Below are 18,195 nucleotides of genomic sequence, written 5' to 3'. Positions count from 1 at the left end.
TTTATGATAGTCACAGAGAGAGAGAGAGAGAGGCAGAGACACAGGCAGAGGGAGAAGCAGGCTCCATGCACCGGGAGCCTGACGTGGGATTCAATCCCGGGTCTCCAGGATCGTGCCCTGGGCCAAAGGCAGGCGCTAAACCGCTGCACCACCCAGGGATCCCTACAAAGGTTTTAAGTGACATTTGACATGTTTAACATGTTTATAAAAAAAAAAACAAAACATATTTATAATTGGAAATAGAAACTCACAACCTGTTTTTTTTTTTTTTTTTTTTTGCCATTGTACATCTGGTCTATACAGCTGCCAAATGCATCTTCATTAGGTTCAACTATAGTCACGATTTTTCCTTTTTTTAAAAAAATATTTTATTTATTTATTCATGAGAGACACAGAGAGAGAGAGAGAGAGAGGCAGAGACACAGGCAGAGGGAGAAGCAGGCTCCATGCAGGGAGCCCGACATGGGACTTGATCCTAGGTCTCCAGGATCAGGCCCTGGACTGAAGGTGGATCGCTGAGGCACCTGGGCTTCCCCCAAACCCTTTAAAAAAAAAAAAAAAAAAAAGATTTATTTATTCATGAGAGAGGGAGAGAGAGAGAGAGGCAGAGACATAGGCAGAGGGAGAAGCAGGCTCCGTGCAGGGAGCCCAGTGTGGGATTTGATCCGGGGATTTCAGGATCACACCCTGAGCCAGAGGCAGACGCTTTAACCACTGAGCCACCCAGGCATTTCTCATGATTTTTCCCTATCTAAAATCTTTATTTCTATTTCTCCCTGATTCTCCCAGGCATTCATGACCTCTCTACATTATTAGTTCTTGTTTGCCCTTGTAAATGTATTTCTCATAATTTCCTTATAAATTCTCTTCTTTCTAGCAAAATTGTTATATGCATTATCTTGTGCATGGCTTATAATTTTCTGCCTTTTTTAGTTTTGTACATTCTGTCACCAGGAATGCCTTCCCATTCTCATCTGTATTCTTCAAGAAAACACCATTTCTTCTGTGAAACATTTTTGGGTTCCTTTTTAGTCTCAATAAGAGTTTTTTCTTGCTTAAAATCATTATAATACTTCTTGAAATATTATTTTGCCTTCTCTTGGAGTTTCATGCTTCATTTTGATAACTGCTTTTTTGAAAATTAAATGCATTAAATATGCACATTGGTTGTAAGAACCAGTGAATTCAGTATATAAAAAGTTGAGTTTGAATCAAGGAAAAGTTCCTTTCAGACATAGAGGTGCAAACATAATTGCACCTTCTTTTTTTGTTTTATTTTATCAGGATGAGTCTAATTTTTTAAAAAAAATTTTTAAAGACTTTATTTATTGATTGCCTCTCTCTGTCTCTCATGAATCAGAGACACAGGCAGAGGGAGAAGCAGCTCCATGCAGGGAGCCCGATGTGGGACTTGATCCCAGGACACTGGGATCATGGCCTGAGCCAAAGGCAGATGCTCAACCGCTGAGTCACCCAGGTGTCCCCATAATTGCACCTTCTATTACAGACATTTGTTTATTTTTTATTTCTTCAATTCGTTAAGATTCTTGCGGTCAGTATGGCATACTAGTGAGGCTTTTTTTTTTTTTTAAAAAGATTTTATTTATTTATTCATGAGAGAGACAAAAAGAGAGGCAGAGACAGGCAGAGGGAGAAGCAGGCTCCTTTTGAGGAGCCCAATGCAGGATTTAATCCTAGGACCCGAGGATAACATTCTGAGCTGAAGGCAGATGCTAAACCACTGAGCCACCCAGGTGTGCCTCTAGTGAGTCTCTTCCTAGTTATAGGACCATAACAATTATTCAACCTTGTTTACTTGTAAAAATGGAAAAAATAACACAAAACTCAGATTTTTTTCTAGGCTTGTTATTCAAACATTAACTACTTATTCCATTGTTGTTTTTTTTTTTAAAGATTTTTATTTATTCATGAGAGAAACAGAGAGAGAGAGAGAGAGAGAGAGAGAGGCAGAGACACAGGCAGAGGGAGAAGCAGGCTCCATGCAGGGAGCCCGACGTGGGACATGATCCCGGGACTCCAGGATCACACCCTGGACCAAAGGTGGCGCTAAACCGCTGAACCACCCGGGCGCCCTCCAGAGTTTGAAATACCAAAGCTATTATTAAAATTATTATTAGATTTTAAAAATTACTATTAAAAAGATTGTTTTTTCCATCATGTAAGATCACAGGTAGTGCAAAGGACAGATAAGTAAACATATCTAAATCATATGGAAAATACTAGAGTAGTAATACATACAGGATACTGTCTGAATATAGAGCATAAGGATACCTAACAAAGATTGGAAAGGGAAGTTAACACTTGAGTAGAGTCAGAAAGGACAAGTTAGGAGTCCTTTGTCCCCAGGAGAGTATAGAATAGAGACCTATTGGATCAGAGGGATAGTGTGTGTAAAAGTTGGGATATTTAAAGTATTTCATTATGACTTCTGACTGGGACATGTGTTAGGAAACCTTCAAGAGAGGAAGCTTGAAGACGTAGGTGAGGAACCAGATTGCAAATGACCTTGTAAAGGTATCACAGATGAAAAAAACCTACAAGAAAATGCTGTTACCATAATGATAGTAATAAGAACTGTTACTTATTGGGTATATAGTATTGTATTAGGCTGTTAGGCGCTTTTTATCATGTTTTCTCAACTTCTCAGTAATTTTATATTGCAGTTTTTACATCAATTTTTTTTTTTTTTTGTGAGGAAACCAGAGTTTAGAGAGGTAAAGTAACTGTTGCAAGGCAACACAGCTAGTAAGCAGAATCTGGATTTGAATCTGTTCTGTCTAATTTTTAAAGTCTTTATCACTTTGCTCTGCTGCCTAAATTAGTGGTGTGCACACATGGTAGGTGGTCAGTACCTATTTCTTGAATTGACTGAATTTTTCCATCTAATTTCCATCTAATTATTTGACTTTTCATACTTTTAAAGTTCAGTGACAGTCACACTGAGTAGAAACACATCTTTATTAGCATTGCTGATAATATATGATAATTTTTACAAATAGTGTCCAAACATGCACTTGAAACCAGCTGCTTGGGATAGTTAAGTATATTAATAATTTTATAAACTATTAAAGTAGAATAAGTAGAAAATACAGATATGCTAAAAAGAAAAAAAACTAAATCACTTAGATTTAAAAGATGAAAAGATTACTGTTTTTTACATAAAAGTTAAAGAATATAACCACATCTTAAAAAATCATTTAATTCCTTAAAATCATATATTCCCTTAGGGTTCGAAGCTCTCCAAATATAATTCTCTATACTGTTTATTTGTTTGAATTAAGATCCATATATTGCATTCGTTGGTATATCCCTTAAGTCTCTTTTAATCTAAAGAGTCTCCCTCTATGTCTTTTTTTCTTGCAATATTGACAGCTTTTTAAAAAGCTCGTTGTTGATTTTATTTCTCAGGATATTCCTTCATGAGTATTCTTATTCAGCCTTTTATGAAAGGGATTAGTATATGAACTTGGAATATAATTTACATACAATTACATGTTTGGTCAGTGAATTTTGACAATTATATACATTAGTGTATTCACTACTTAATGTATTTTGTTTTCAGTTAATTTTTTTTTAATGGAAAAAGAGGAGAAATCCTTTCCATTCTTTAGATTCTAAAGTTTAAAGTGAGTACAGTAGCAAGGAACAAAAAAATAATCATTCATTGCTATTAGGAATGTAAAACTTTCACAGCCAGCTGGGTCATTTAAGAAAATTTGGGGTTTGGAAAAATACTACTCACTAGCAGAGAGATGTTAGAGGTAAAGGTGAGAAATGTAAATGAACTGCATTGGAATTTATATCTTTACAGAAGGCTGTTTGATTATTCCTCTAAATCATATGTACCCTTCCCCCACCTCTGCCTAGGTTTCAAGCAGCTGACAATCTCCTCTAAACTTTTTATTTTTATTTTTTTAAAGATTTATTTATTTATTTATTTATGGTAGACAGAGAGAGAGAGAGAGAGAGAGGCAGAGACACAGGAGGAGGGAGAAGCAGGCTCCATGCCAGGAGCCTGACGTGGGACTCGATCCCCGGACTCCAGGATCGCGCCCTGGGCCAAAGGCAGGCGCTAAACCGCTGAGCCACCCAGGGATCCCCTCTAAACTTCTTAAAGTCAAGAGGATCATGTGATTATTAACTCCAAGAAAGAGATAACTGCAGTTGAGGCATATAAATGTCCTGAGTATGTTTTTTGACAGACATGAGCCAGTGTGGTTTTTTGCATTTGTCCATGATGTTGTATTTAACTTTGGCAGCTTTATTAATTAACTTGTGTTTTCTTAGAGTAGTACATTGATCTTAGTTTGATATCATTAGGAAAGTAGAATGGAAATTACTGAGTGGCTACTCTGTGTGAGGAATTATCTTAAATATAATCTTAACAACTAAGTGTGGAGGTGATGGCAGCCATTTTTGTACATAGCCTACATCAGGAAACAGAGTTTGTGATTTGTGCGAGGTCATGTAGCTGGTAACTACCAAGAACAAGGCTTTACACCCTGAACTTTTACTCCAGAACTCTTAAGTAGTTTTCACTGAAATATGCTGTCTTCATGAAACTTAAAAAAATAGTAACCTGCCCCTTACAAATTCTTGCTGCTTGTATGTACATGAAAAAAAACTGAGTCACATTTAAAACATAAAATTATGTGAAATCCAATTGTGATGCAATTTTTGGCAAGAATGTGCAGGTGTCAAGTTGTTTGAGAAAGTTTAATACTAAAAAGTCAGTAAAACAAAATAATTTGTTCTAGGGCCTGTAGTGCAATATAATGACATTAGACCAGCATTTTTGTTTTTAAAGATAATAGGAAAATAACTTAATCAGATTTTCTTTATTTTTATTTATCTATTCATTTTAAAGATTTTTATTTATTCATGAGAGGGACAGAGAGAGAGAGAGAGAGAGAGAGAGAGGCAGAGACATAGGCAGAGGGAGAAGCAGGCTCCATACAGGGAGCCTGACATGGGACTTGATCTCGGGTCTCCAGGGTCATGCCCTGGGCTGATAGTGGTGCCAAACCACTGGGCCACCAGGGCTGCCCTCAGATTTTCTTTTTTTTTTTTTTTTCTTTCTTTCTTTCTTTTTTTTTTTTTTTTTTGATGCCCTCAGATTTTCGTTAGATAATTCAGATCAGGAGCTATGACTTTCTTATAAGTGGGAGTTAATTAAATTTTGTAGCTCTTCACTGAATTTGTAGTTCAACTTTGAAAATGAAAAGTCTCCATTTTCATTTTATGGAAAATGGGTTTATTTTATTTTTACTTTTTTTTTTAAAGAGTTTATTTATTTATTCGTGAGACACACACACAAAGAGGCAGGGACATAGGCAGAGGGAGAAGCAGTCTCCCTGCGGAGAACCTGATGCAGTACTTAATCCCAGAACCCTAGGATCACCACTTGAGCTAAAGGCGGATGCTGAACCACTGAGCCATCCAGGCATCAAAATGGGTTTATTTTAAAAGTGTTTCCCAAGTTAATGTAGTAATATTAATTTGTTTTTAAGAGGTGATGTCTTTTGTACGTTTTAAAAATTGTTTACCTAAATTCAGATTTAATTTCTAATTTGAAAAAAATGACTTCTGTGGCTGTTGTTTCTGCTCCTTCTTTTCAAATCTTGAGAACTTTTAACCAGTCATAATTATAATCACCCAAAGTTGAATTACCTTTGAGTGCTCTATTTTTAAAACAGATTCTTATTTGAATACCCTAAGTTGTTTACTAAGCTTATACTAGACTCTTTGTCCCCAAGATCCTGCCCCTGCCCTCAAAAAATCATCTAAATTGTTATAAGAAAATCAGCCTGTTCTCTGACTTGTCATAATATTAAGAAAAAAAAATGTAGTTACCTTTTTCTTGGTTTTATTGAGCTTTCATAGTCTTACAAGATTTCAGAAGATCATGGTTTTCTCTAATAGAAATACATTGCTTCTTGAAAGGCTTTTTTTTTTTTTTTTTTTTTAATGTAAAATTGGTTGGGTAAGACAAATGAAACAACCAGTTAAGCTCATTCCTTCTGTACTTATTAACTTCAAAGCTCCTAGTTTTAACCTCTGGTTCAGTCCCATCTTACTAGATTTAAGTGGCTTTTGTTTTGTTTTTTTTTTCATGCAGGTTCTGCTCATTAATCACCACGAGTGTGGATCTGAAGAAGAGTTTATTACCTCTTTTTTTGAGTATGTTTAACTTCAGATACACACAACGTAGCTTCTCCTTCCCTATTAGATTCTTAGAAGGTAGTTATATTTTTATAGTCTCCTTCTTGTGACTTTGATAGTTGTGATCAATATGATCAATAAGAATTAAAAACTATTCCTTACTACATATTGGGCTACTGCATGCAAATCAGTTCATTTAAAACCTCCTGGAGGTCTTTGGCATGCCAGACATAAAACCATGAGTGTTTGTTTGTGGAGGTAACCATGTTCTAAAGAAATTTAAGAGTTAAATTCTTTTATCAAGAAGCTGAGAGAATTATCTTTTAGGCTCTGGGAATCACTGACTTTAAGGGGCTTGCTTTTGGTGTGTGATTTTCAAAATTAATTTAAAATGGGAAGTGATAAATTAATATTCTTGTGGTATTAGATTTCTGAATGATTATTTTAGAGAAATTAGCTTGCATTGTACCTACTGTATGCTTAACAAAATAGCTGAGTCATCATGTCTTGTTAGTTAAACATTAATGAGAATATTTTTCTGTACTTGGAATTTTTTAGATACATCGATATATTTTTCTTCTTATATGTGAATCTGATCAATGAAATATGATAACAGAATTCATTCATATTTTTTATATCTAGGGTTGGAAAAAAGAAAGAATTCTGGCTGAATATCCTGATGGCAGGATAATAATGGTTCTTCCTGAAGACCCAAAGTATGCTCTGAAAAAGGTAAATGTCCAGTGCAATTTCATTTAAAATGGGTAATGTAATTTTGTAGTCAATTTTAACAGAATAATGCATTACTGACATGGCATGTTTAAGCACCAGTTCTGAAAACAAGAAGTAAGCATTTAAAGAACATGCTTAAGGGATCCCTGGGTGGCGCAGTGGTTTGGCGCCTGCCTTTGGCCCAGGGCGCGATCCTGGAGACCCGGGATCGAATCCCACGTCGGGCTCCCGGTGCATGGAGCCTGCTTCTCCCTCTGCCTGTGTCTCTGCCTCTCTCTCTCTCTCTCTCTCTCTGTGACTATCATAAATAAATAAAAATAAATAAATAAATAAAGAACATGCTTAAAATTATGCTTAAACTTATGCATCTAAGATATGTGAAATAAATTTTTAGTGAATTGATTACTGTCCTATATTATCAGAAACTTGAGTGATGATATAAAAGGCTTGCTAGTTTATAATGCCACATTAGTGACTTAATCAAAATTCCAGGAGTGCTTGGCTGGCTCTGTTGAAAGAGTGTGTGACTCTTGATTGCAGGTTGTGAGATTGAGTCCCACGTGGGGTGTAGAGATAACTAAAATAAATTAAAAACTTGGAGATGTCTGGGTGACTCAGTTGGTTAAACGTCCGACTCTTGATTTTGGCTCAGGTCATGACCTCAAGGAATGAGATCAAGCCCTGTGTTGAGCCCCACTTTGGGCTCCTTGCTCAGTGTGGAGTCTGCTTGGGATTCTCTTCCTCTCTCCTCCCTGTGCCCCTCTTCCGCTGGTGCTCTCTTTCTCTGAAATAAATAAATCTTTAAGATTAATCAGTTAAAACTTTGAAAAAAAAGTATTACTTTCATTAAAAAGGAATCAATTACAATTAAAGTTTGATAACCTAGAAAATTAAAATTAACAATTGTGAAGTTTCATTTCAAGAGAAAAATTTTAAATAAATCTTATAGCAAAAGAAGATATAATAATAGGTCATCAGGGGATCCCTGGGTGGCGCAGCGGTTTGGCGCCTGCCTTTGGCCCAGGGCGCAATCCTGGAGACCCGGGATCGAATCCCACGTCGGGCTCCCTGTGCATGGAGCCTGCTTCTCCCTCTGCCTGTGTCTCTGCCTCTCTCTCTCTCTCTGTGACTATCATGAATAAATAAATAAAATCTTTAAAAAAAAAAAATAATAGGTCATCAGAGGTCACTTTGGTGATATAGTCTTGGTTTCGGCTCAGATCGTGAGATCAGCCCCATGTTGGGCTCTGCTCAGAGTCTGCATAAGACTCTCTCTCCCTCTGCCCTTTCCCCTGGTGCTCTGCTTTTCCTCTATCTCTCATAAATAAATCAGTCTTTAAAACAAAAAAAGTCATGAAGTTCTGAAATTAAACATGAGGTAATCATAAAATGTTAAGTGAAAAAAGATACATTCTGATTTATAATTATAAGGTAGGAAATTTAAAGAAGTCCTCTTATCTAGTGTGAGCCAGGTTTTATAAAAGTCCAACTTAGAGTTCCATACTTTGAAAGTTCAGAGAAATAAACCAGAAAGACAATGAAGTCTGGAATCATTGTATTTTATTGAGAGTGTCTTAAAAGGCAGGAAACCATAGGATAAACTTATTTTGAAATGATTTAATATTAATTATATTTTCAAATAATCTACTCAGTGTTTTTTTCAACCTTCTTGTGCTTTTTCAGAAATATAAAGCGGTGGGTCCAGTTATCTTTTGAGAAACTTAATTTCACTAAAATGTCCAAAATGTCTAGAAAACACAAGGAAAATGATTTATGTATTGTTCTTTTTTTTAGGTTAACAATTGGACCTCTTTAAATTTAGGAAAACTTCACTTGAAAGGGTGACCCTATTATTTGAAAATACGACTAACATTCTGCTTTATCTTGTTTTTGAATTCACATACTCTGTATTATGTATGACTGGACATTCCAGATAACCAAATAAGCCCCCCATACAACTACTCCCTAATAATATAGATAATAACATTTAGAATGACATGTAACCATGCCACCTGCCTTGTATTTGAAACATTGATCCTTGTCACAGAAACAAATATTTGTTAATTAATATTGGATTACTGATTGAATAAATGAAAATTAAATTACGTAATTTTTGAATTCCAACTATTACTATTGGAAATGAACAGTGGGAACTTTGCTATACCACCATATGTGGCATTCAGACTCTTCTTTACTAAGAATCATCAGTAAATGCTAACTTCCTCATTTTAGTTTCTCAGGGCAAAATCTTAGTGTAGTACGTTACTAGTTAGGAATCCATAATAGTAGGTTAAAAATTGAAATGTAAGGAATTGTGAGTCATTTGCCTTTAGGAACTGAATCATGAGTTGTGTTATAAGATACGGTTCTAGGATTAGGAGGGCTTGAGTTTTCATCCCTGAGTAGGGGATGTATTACATGGTATTCTGCAGGTCAGAGGTATGAATGCTTATTAACCCTCCAAAGGGTTATTTCATTTTAGTAACATAAATGAATGTTTGTTGGACTGAATCTTTGCATTTTATTTTTTTAACTGGGAAAGGAACTAATGTTTGAGTACCTACAAAACATTTGACTTTGTGCCCCCAGAAGCTTGAGCTTACCATATTTGACCTTGACCACAGTTGTAGGAGGTAAACTAGAAGAAGCATAGTTTGATGCCATATTAGCATTATTCAAATTTCTGCTCCTTGGTTTTCTAGATGTCTAATACCTAACATGGGAAAGTTACCTTTGAATTTTCTTTCTTGAATATATAAAGTGAGGGGCCATAGACCCAAGAGATGTTGGATTTAAGTAAGATAATAAAGTTCTTTGATACTATCTTGCGAGTGGTTAATAAGGAATACACATGTGTTTCTTTCTTCTGTGTCCACTTCCATTTTACTGATGAGAGTACTAATTAAGACTTGGAAAGAAAAATGGCTTGCCTGGCTAAGATTCCAATGAAGTTCTCTCTAATTCTCAAACCCATGATGCTTCTAATCCCTTAATGTTCTTATTGTTTATTGTAGGAGCTCTCACTGTTCTTGTTATTTAGACTGCTGGGCTTGGCATTACTGTCCAGTTCCTTTTCCATTTTGTACATTGTTCCACAGACCTTGAAAAACAGTTATAGGTTAGAATAATCATTCCAAAGAATTTTTTAGGTGATATCCTGCTTGGAATAATATACTCAATTTACTGAACTGCAGTAGTAATATTTTAACATGTATACAGTGCTTTCGTTGTTACAAAAAATACTGTTCTTTATTTGCAGGTTGACGAAATTAGAGAGATGGTTGATAATGATTTAGGTTTCCAACAAGCCCCACTAATGTGCTATTCCAGAACTAAAACACTTCTCTTTATTTCTAATGACAAAAAAGTAGTTGGCTGCTTAATTGCGGAACATATCCAGTGGGTAAGTGACTTTTAAAGAGTGTTCATGTGTACTTTGGTATCTAAAGAGTTTACTGTATAATCTTGAGTAACACAGTCCTGGTTAATTTTATGTAAAGGAAAGCATTTTATGTAAGGAAGCATGTGAATGTTAGAATTGCCATGTGTAAATTTTTACTAAGCAGAATTGTACCTTGCATGGGAATTAGTTTCTCAAGTCAGTATATAAAATAAAAATTCTATAAATCAAAAGTACTGTTAAATTTTGTTTAGGAAGTTTCCATTTTGGATACTAATGTAAAGTTTGTTTCCATTCCTTCAGCACTGGAATAAAGCAAAGGTTGGCAAACTATTGCCTGAGAGCAAACTCCAACCTGTTTTCATAAATAAAATTTTATTGTAATATAGCAGTGCCCATTTGCTTACATATTGTCTACGACTGATACACACCAGAAAGACTGAGTTGAGTAGTTGCAGCAGAAACCAAGTGGGCTGCAAAGCCTAAAATATTATCTGGTTCTTTATCAAAAGTTGCCCACCCCCAGAATAGATTACCACTTCTTTGCTTGAGATGTGAGAAGTTGACTTGTATTTAGGAGACAAATTGTACCAAAAAAAAGAAAAAAAAAATCACAATAAGCGGGGTATATTCACATTGGGTAGGTTATGTAGTAACAGACCAACTTATGAGAACAGAAGATTCTGGACTCTCTAATCATGCTATTTGAGGCATACCTAATTTGAATTTTGTCTTTTCAGCTGAGTTCTTAATCATGAATTCAATGCACATTGGATTTGACTTTTGTTCAGTTGGTATCTTTTTGTATATTAATAGTTGCCTGGAAACATGTTTTATCATAAAATTTTCTTATAAAATAAAGTCAAAACAGGGCTGTAGGAGTTAATTTCTATGTTAATTTTTAAAAACCCAGTGTTAAATTGTATAGCTTTTGCCATATTGAAATTAATTTTACATAGTGTATATTCCCTTGTGTTTTTTTTTTTTTTTTAATTTATTTATGATAGTCACACAGAGAGAGAGAGAGAGGCAGAGACATAGGCAGAGGGAGAAGCAAGTTCCATGCACCGGGAGCCTGATGTGGGATTCGATCCCGGGTCTCCAGGATTGCACCCTGGGCCAAAGGCAGGCGCCAAACCGCTGCGCCACCCAGGGATCCCTCCCTTGTGGTTTTTAAACTTTCTATTCTACCAAGTTTTTTGTAGTGTTCAGAAGATAGCTATGCAGTGTGTGTTTGTTAATTCTTCACTATATTTTCTAAATGCTTTAAGATTTGTACCATATTCCATCAGAAGGCTGGCCGTTGTTCCACTAGACTGGTAGAGGAGATACTGTTTTTTAAAGTACTTCAGTTTTTTTAAAGAGATGGGAATGGGGGAAAGCTTTTTAAATTCTTGATTCTCCTGCCATCTCTAGTCCTACTTCCCGCACAGCTGTGAACCGTACAACTATGGCAGCAATCAGAGAAACAGTTGTTATGACCGCTGCTGAGTTGAATTATGAACGCTACTGCGTTCTTGATTTGTACTTTTGCTGGTCCTTAGAATGTGGGAGGTAGAGAAAAAATAACCTTCAGTTGCCATTATGGGCCAGCCATGATGGGCAAGGTATTTTATATGTATTACCTTATTTAATTTTTCTACAGTTTTCTGAAGCAGGTGGTAGATACCTCTAGTTTATAGATAAGGAACCCAAAGCTTAATTTGTTAACTGCTTTCCTGGTCACATAACTAGTAAATGAATCAAAACAGAATATAGATTCAGGGCAGCCCAGGTGGCTCAGCTGTTTAGCGCCGCCTTCAGCCCAGGGCCTGATCCTGGAGTCCTGGGATTGAGTCCCACATTGGGCTCCCTGCATGGGGCCTGCTTCTCCCTCTGCCTGTGTCTCTGCCTCTTTCTCTCTCTGTGTCTCTGGTGAATAAATAAAATCTTTAAAACAAAAAACAATGTAGATTCAGGTCTCCTTTCTGAAGACTGAAAGCGTAAGTGGCCCTCATAGTTTCTGAAGCCAGACAAATGTAGCAACCAACTCACTAAGGTCAGTATTAGACAATTGCTAATTAATATTTTCACTTTAAATTAATTTTTCCCTCTAATCTTGATACCTTAGGGCTACAGAGTTATAGAAGAGAAACTTCCAGTTATCAGGTCGGAAGAAGAAAAGGTCAGATTTGAAAGGCAAAAAGCCTGGTGCTGCTCAACATTGCCAGAGCCTGCAATCTGTGGGATCAGTCGGATATGGGTATTCAGCATGATGCGTCGGAAGAAAATTGCTTCTCGCATGATTGAATGCCTAAGGTAACTTGAAAGTAATTCCTCAAGTTGTTTTCTCTAGTTTTAGATTTAAGCAGATTTTTAGTATAAAGATTGGCCTTTAATCTTAAATATGTAACCTTTATCTTAATTTAAAATTTGCATAGGATTGTATTGTCAGTGTATTGGGTCTGTTTTTTTTATGTGAAGTTAATCTGAAGGGTGAGAAACCACTACTAGTTAAATACTATTAAAACATTTTTACTTACTTGTAACTATGCTATTAGGCCAAAATAACCCACTTATTTTGAGCTGTTCAGTAGTGGAGAATTTTAAAGATAACCAAATAAATATGAGAAGTTTTTTTGGAATTTAAAGTTGCTTTTAGGAAAACTTGTTTTAAATTAAGAATATTATTTATAAATGATCTAAGTCTCCTACTAGTTTTTCTTTTTGCTTTTATTGCCTGATTTTAAATTAAAGGTATAGAGGAAAAGACTCAGATAAATTGCATGGTTTTTGTTCTTTAAAGCACCTTTCTAAATGATTAATGGCGGTTCAAATTAATCATGCAGATGAAGGTTTTTTTTTAAGATTTTATTTGTTTATTCATGAGAGACACACAGAGAGAGGCAGAGACATAGGCTGAGAGAGAAGCAGGCTCCCTGTAGGGAGCCTGATACGGGACTCAATCCCAGGACCCTGGGATCTCCACCCGAGCCAAAGGCAGACACTCAACCACTGAGCCACGCAGGTGCCCGCAGATGAGGTTTTTATGTCAGTCTCTTGTTTTTGTTTATTCTAGAATTCCTGTCTGCTATTATCTGTAGATCTTAGCTTTCAGAGTAATCCGTCATTGTAAGTGAGATCCTAAGGCTCTAGGAATTTTAGAACATTAATGTGTTTCTGGTCTCTCCCTCTTTTGTGAGTAGTGATCCAGGAGGGCTTAGATCTACCTGCCCTTTTCATGACAAAAGGCAGATCTGTTTTAGCGCTTTCAAAACTAAACCTGGAAAATGCAGCTGTTTAAATAATAATGCTAAATATGACAGTATTGCTCCTCCTTAAAATCTTGTAAATTTAGGTCCTACAACAACTGTAAGATGGTTCTAGTTTATAAAAACATTAGACAGTATAGTCATTGTATTTGTTTAATATGATAGAGATGTCCCCATAAGCTTCCTGTTAAAACTCTATATATAGAGTTTCTACTTTTTTCACTTATTGTTGTTCTATGTACCCAACTCACCTTGTTAAGATTACAGGGTGAAAATTCTAATAGTCTGTACTGGCTAAATTAAAAAATTATTTTTTAAATAGCAGCTTTATTAAGAGATGTAATTATATAGCATAAAATTCATCTTTTTAAATTATACAGTTCATTGGGTTTTAGTATATTCAGAAGGCTGTGCAATCATCACCACTATCTAATTCCAGAACATTTCCATCATTGTGTCCTCAAAATCCATACCCATTAGCAGTCACTCCCCATTTCCCTCTCCCCCACCTTCTGGCAATCACTAATCTACTTTCTGTCTGAAAGGATTTTCCTATGCTGAACATTTCATATAAATGGATTCCTATAATATATGATCTTTTGTAACTGGTTTCTTTTACTTAGCACACTTTCAGGGATCATCCATATTGTAGCATGTATTTGTATACTTCAGATAAAATCCCACCATGTGGTTGTACCACATTTCATTTATTCATTCATCAGTTGATGAACATTGGGTGGTGGGTTGGTTACACTTTTTGGCTATTATAAATAATCTGTAAACATTCATGTACAAATTTTTGTGTATTTTTATTTCTCTTGGTAAGTAGAGGAATATTTGCATGTTTTTATTTCTTTTGGTATATACTAGAAATAGAATTGTTGGGCCATGTAGTAACTGTATGTTACTATGGTTATTTTGAGGAGCTGCCAAACTGCTTATTAAAGCAGCTATACTATTTTACAATCCTGCCAGCAATGTGTGAGAGTTCTAATTTCTCTACCAACACTTGTTATTGTCCATCTTCTTAATTTTAGCCATCTTAGTGAGTATGAAGCATTTCATTTTGGTTTTGATTTATAATTTCCTAATGGCTAATGATGTTGGGCATTTTTTCATGTGCTTATTGGCCATTTATAAATGTTCTTTAGAGAAATGCCTATTCAAATCCTGTGTCCATTGCTAAATTAGTTTATCTTTTTCTTACTGAATTGTAATAATTCTTTATATATTCTGAAGACAAGTTCCTTATCAAATATATGATCTACAGATATTTTCTACCTTTTCTTAGCTGTCTTTTCATCTTCTTGGTGTCCTTTGAAGCAGAAAGGTCTTTGATTTTGAACTCCAAATTACATATCTTATTTTTTTGTCACTTGTGTTTTTGGTGTCCTAAGAAGCCATTTCCTAATGTAAGGCTACAGAGATTTATACTTGTATTTTATTCCAGGAGTTCATAATTTTAATTCTTACATTTAGGTCTTTGATCTATTTTAAGTTAATTTTTGTGTATGATGTGAGATAAGGATTCCAACAACATTCTTTTTTTCATGTGGCTATCCAGTCGTCCCAGTGCCATTTATTAAAGAGACTGTTCTTTTCCAGTGAATGGTCTCAGCACCCATTTGAAAAATCTTTGATTGTGAGGGTTTATATCTGGACTCTTCAGTTCTGTTCCATCAGTCTATTCTATGCCATAGCACACTGTTTTCAGTTCTGTAGCTTTGTAGTATGTTGCAAAATAAGGAAGTGTGAGTTCTTCAGTTTTGTTCTTTTTCAAGATTCTTTTGACTGTTTAGTGACCCTTCCACTTTCATATGAGTTTTAGGACCAGCTTGTTAATTTCTACAAAGCCAGCTTTAGATCTTCTGATTCATAAACTTGGGTTGTCTTTCTAAATTTATTTGTTTCCAGGTCTTGCACTTCTTTTGTTAAACTTAATCCTGAGTGTTATTCTTCTAATGTTATTGTAAATGGAATTGTTTTTAAATTTTTGAGTTAAGTTCAAGTATATAGAAATTCAGTTAATTTTTAAAATATTGCTCTTTTGTTTCATGCAACCTTGCTGAACTCATTTTTAATTAGATCCAATAGTTTTTTTGTGCATTCCTCAGGATTTTTGTACATATAAGCTCATCAAAAAGGTCTCCAAAAAGAGGTAGTTTTACTTCTTTCTTCCCAGCCTACCTATTAATTTCTTTTCTTTGTCTAAGTGCCCTGGCTAGTGCCTGCAGTAAATATACTGTTGAATAGAAGAGGTACAAGCAGATAGCCTTACCTTGTTCCTGATCTTTGGGAAACAGTTTTCAGTCTTTCATAATTAAATTTGATATTCCCTGATGCTCTTTAGTAGGTTGAGGAAGTTCCTTCTTCTCAGAATTGTTGAGTATTTTTATCATGAAAAGATGTTGGGTAAATGTTTTTAAAACCATTGTTGTTTTCATAAAAAAAATTTTTACCTCAAATTATTAATAATCTCGATGAACAACTATTTTCAACAATTTTTAGAACATACAACATTACCTAAAAAGTCTTACTGGTCAAATTTTATTTGATGGGTTTTTTTCAACTTTAATGATAAAAATATTAATTTTTTTCTTTTTACCCTTCCACACCCCTCCTTTTTTTTTTTTAATAGGAGTAACTTTATATATGGCTCATATTTGAGTAAAGAAGAAATTGCTTTCTCAGATCCCACTCCTGATGGAAAACTATTTGCAACACAGTACTGTGGCACTGGTCAGTTTCTGGTATATAATTTTATTAATGGACAAAATAGCACCTAAAACAAATTCTTGCCGCAGTACTAGAAGACATCTACTGAAGAGAATGGATTGGTTGCTGACTTTAACCAGGAACTAGGGCCATTTTTATTACAATGAACTCAGGACTGGTAACAACCATAAGGTTGTTCCATTTTCATAAAATTGGAAACAATGCAGTAATAGCTTATTATTGTTTTGTTTTTTAAAGAAGATATTTTATTATCTTTTACAGAAATTTATGATTGATGTATTTTATCTATAGTTATTTAGACATGTTTACATGCAGCAGATAATTGTTCATAGTGGACTGAAAACTAATGCAAGGACTATGGTCTCAGTGATAAGTATATTTTGAAGTTCTTAATATGGAAATATACCAGTGTAGCTTGGTGTACTGTATTTTTTTATATTGATCTGCTGATACCAGTTATAGTTTTAAAGATTGTATTTTTACAGGGCGGAAACCAATGTTTTTGAGTTCTTATTCAAGGGGGGTGCAATATTGCATGTTTAGGAATTCAAAGTTAATTCTTAAAGGGCCTGAAATATGTTTTGAAGGAATCCGTGCAAAAAAGGAAAGTTCCCAATAAGCAGGAAGAATATGGAATATTGAGCTTTTTCTTCCATTTCCTTTTTTCCTGTTCTTGAGGCATGAAGAAATGGAAGGTGGTTAAAGAATTGAGGCTTTCCTTCTGGGAGAGCTATGAAGTGACTAGAATTAGAAAGTGCCCTCTAAAGTTTGTTATTCTTTCATTCTGATTTTATTTCTTAAAATAAATGGCACCTGGGCACACTTAAGGCTATTAACAAATCCCAAAGAGGTTTATAAAAACCTGTGGAATAGTTGTAAACTAACTATGGATGACTCGGTATCTGCTTTGTTATTCCTCAGAAATACTACACTGAGTATATGCCCGCATTACTGGACTTCATTTTGATACTTGTCTATCCTTCATAGTGCCCTCTACTTTTAAAGGGTTTATATGTTGAAAAACTGCTGTGGCCTTTTATGACCTGTATATAATGTAGAGTAAAATAAAATACTTGATAGCTTTTTCTAAGTGATAAATGTGATGATAGTGTGTTGTCATTTGTGCTTTTTCAGGGAGTTAAGTTTGATACCTTAAAATAGAATTAAAACACTGGCTTCTTACAAGTTTCACATTTGCCAAAGGATCAGTATGTCCATAACAACTCTGAACTTGGTCTTTAAAAGGCAAAATTCTAACATGAGAATTTTTCTGGTCTTTCAGAGGAAGAACAAGCCATAGCCCAAGGATGAAGCACTACTATGGTTTAACATAGATTATTTTTATGAACTGAAATAATCATTAAAAACCAGCTAAATTTTAGGGCTTTAAATTAGTGGGCGTATATTTTATCTCCCTATAGGTGTATGCTTTTTAAACTCATAAAGTGGTATAAAACTCTGTACTCTGTTTGTAGAGGTATAAATATTTCCGTCTTACTCATCATGATAGTCTGACTTTTGACACTCTCTTTCTCTTTGGACTTGAAACTATTCCAGTCATTCCTGATGTCGTCATTTGCCTAACAGAGTGTGTAACTTTTTAAAAAAGAGGATGAAATTTTCAGGTATAGTATTGATGCTCTAATAATTTAATCTCATAATACAGATCCAATTTCAGTAGAAGCCATAGTATGCTTCTTTGGGGAGCCAAACTTGGTGGTTTTTGGGGTACCTGGGAATAAAGAATATACATTGGTTGATTTAAATGTTACAGTTATAAGAAAATCATTATTTTCATGTTTATATTGAAGACCTAGCCCCTCAAATAACTTTGCAGTCTAGGCATTTCTCTAAGAATAGTATTAGATTTTTTTTTTTTTTAATTTATTTATG

The 18,195-nt window shown here is 34.9% G+C and overlaps 2 protein-coding genes across 11 annotated transcripts in view; one reads left to right on the top strand and one right to left on the bottom strand.

The window, feature by feature from the left end:
* Positions 1–18,195, top strand: part of ESCO1 (establishment of sister chromatid cohesion N-acetyltransferase 1) — a 73,156-nt gene that overhangs the window by 51,423 nt on the left and 3,538 nt on the right. For 4 of the 9 annotated variants that reach the window (XM_077900230.1, XM_077900225.1, XM_077900227.1 and 1 more), the window contains 4 exons: positions 6,826–6,915; positions 10,175–10,318; positions 12,426–12,613; positions 16,205–17,400. In XM_077900230.1, the coding sequence (XP_077756356.1) occupies positions 6,826–6,915; positions 10,175–10,318; positions 12,426–12,613; positions 16,205–16,352 (570 nt within the window). In that variant the 3' untranslated portion in view covers positions 16,353–17,400. Of the gene's footprint in view, positions 1–6,139; positions 6,262–6,825; positions 6,916–10,174; positions 10,319–12,425; positions 12,614–16,204; positions 17,401–17,859; positions 17,928–18,195 lie in introns of those variants that run through there. The other 5 variants (XM_077900226.1, XR_013381250.1, XM_077900228.1 and 2 more) reach the window with 5 other exon arrangements.
* GREB1L (GREB1 like retinoic acid receptor coactivator) overlaps positions 8,501–18,195 on the bottom strand; it is a 269,481-nt gene continuing 259,786 nt past the window's right edge. The window contains exon 36 of one of the 2 annotated variants that reach the window (XM_077900221.1): positions 8,501–10,015. The gene's annotated coding sequence lies outside the window, so the exon portion shown is untranslated. Of the gene's footprint in view, positions 10,016–16,895; positions 18,035–18,195 lie in introns of those variants that run through there. The other variant, XM_077900220.1, reaches the window with a different exon arrangement.

The sequence above is a fragment of the Canis aureus genome, chromosome 6 (genome assembly GCF_053574225.1).
Source record: "Canis aureus isolate CA01 chromosome 6, VMU_Caureus_v.1.0, whole genome shotgun sequence".
In the NCBI taxonomy this organism is placed as follows: Eukaryota; Metazoa; Chordata; class Mammalia; order Carnivora; family Canidae; genus Canis; species Canis aureus.
The sequence above is the reverse complement of the archived record's forward strand: the minus strand, read 5'-3'. Positions and strand labels throughout refer to the sequence as shown.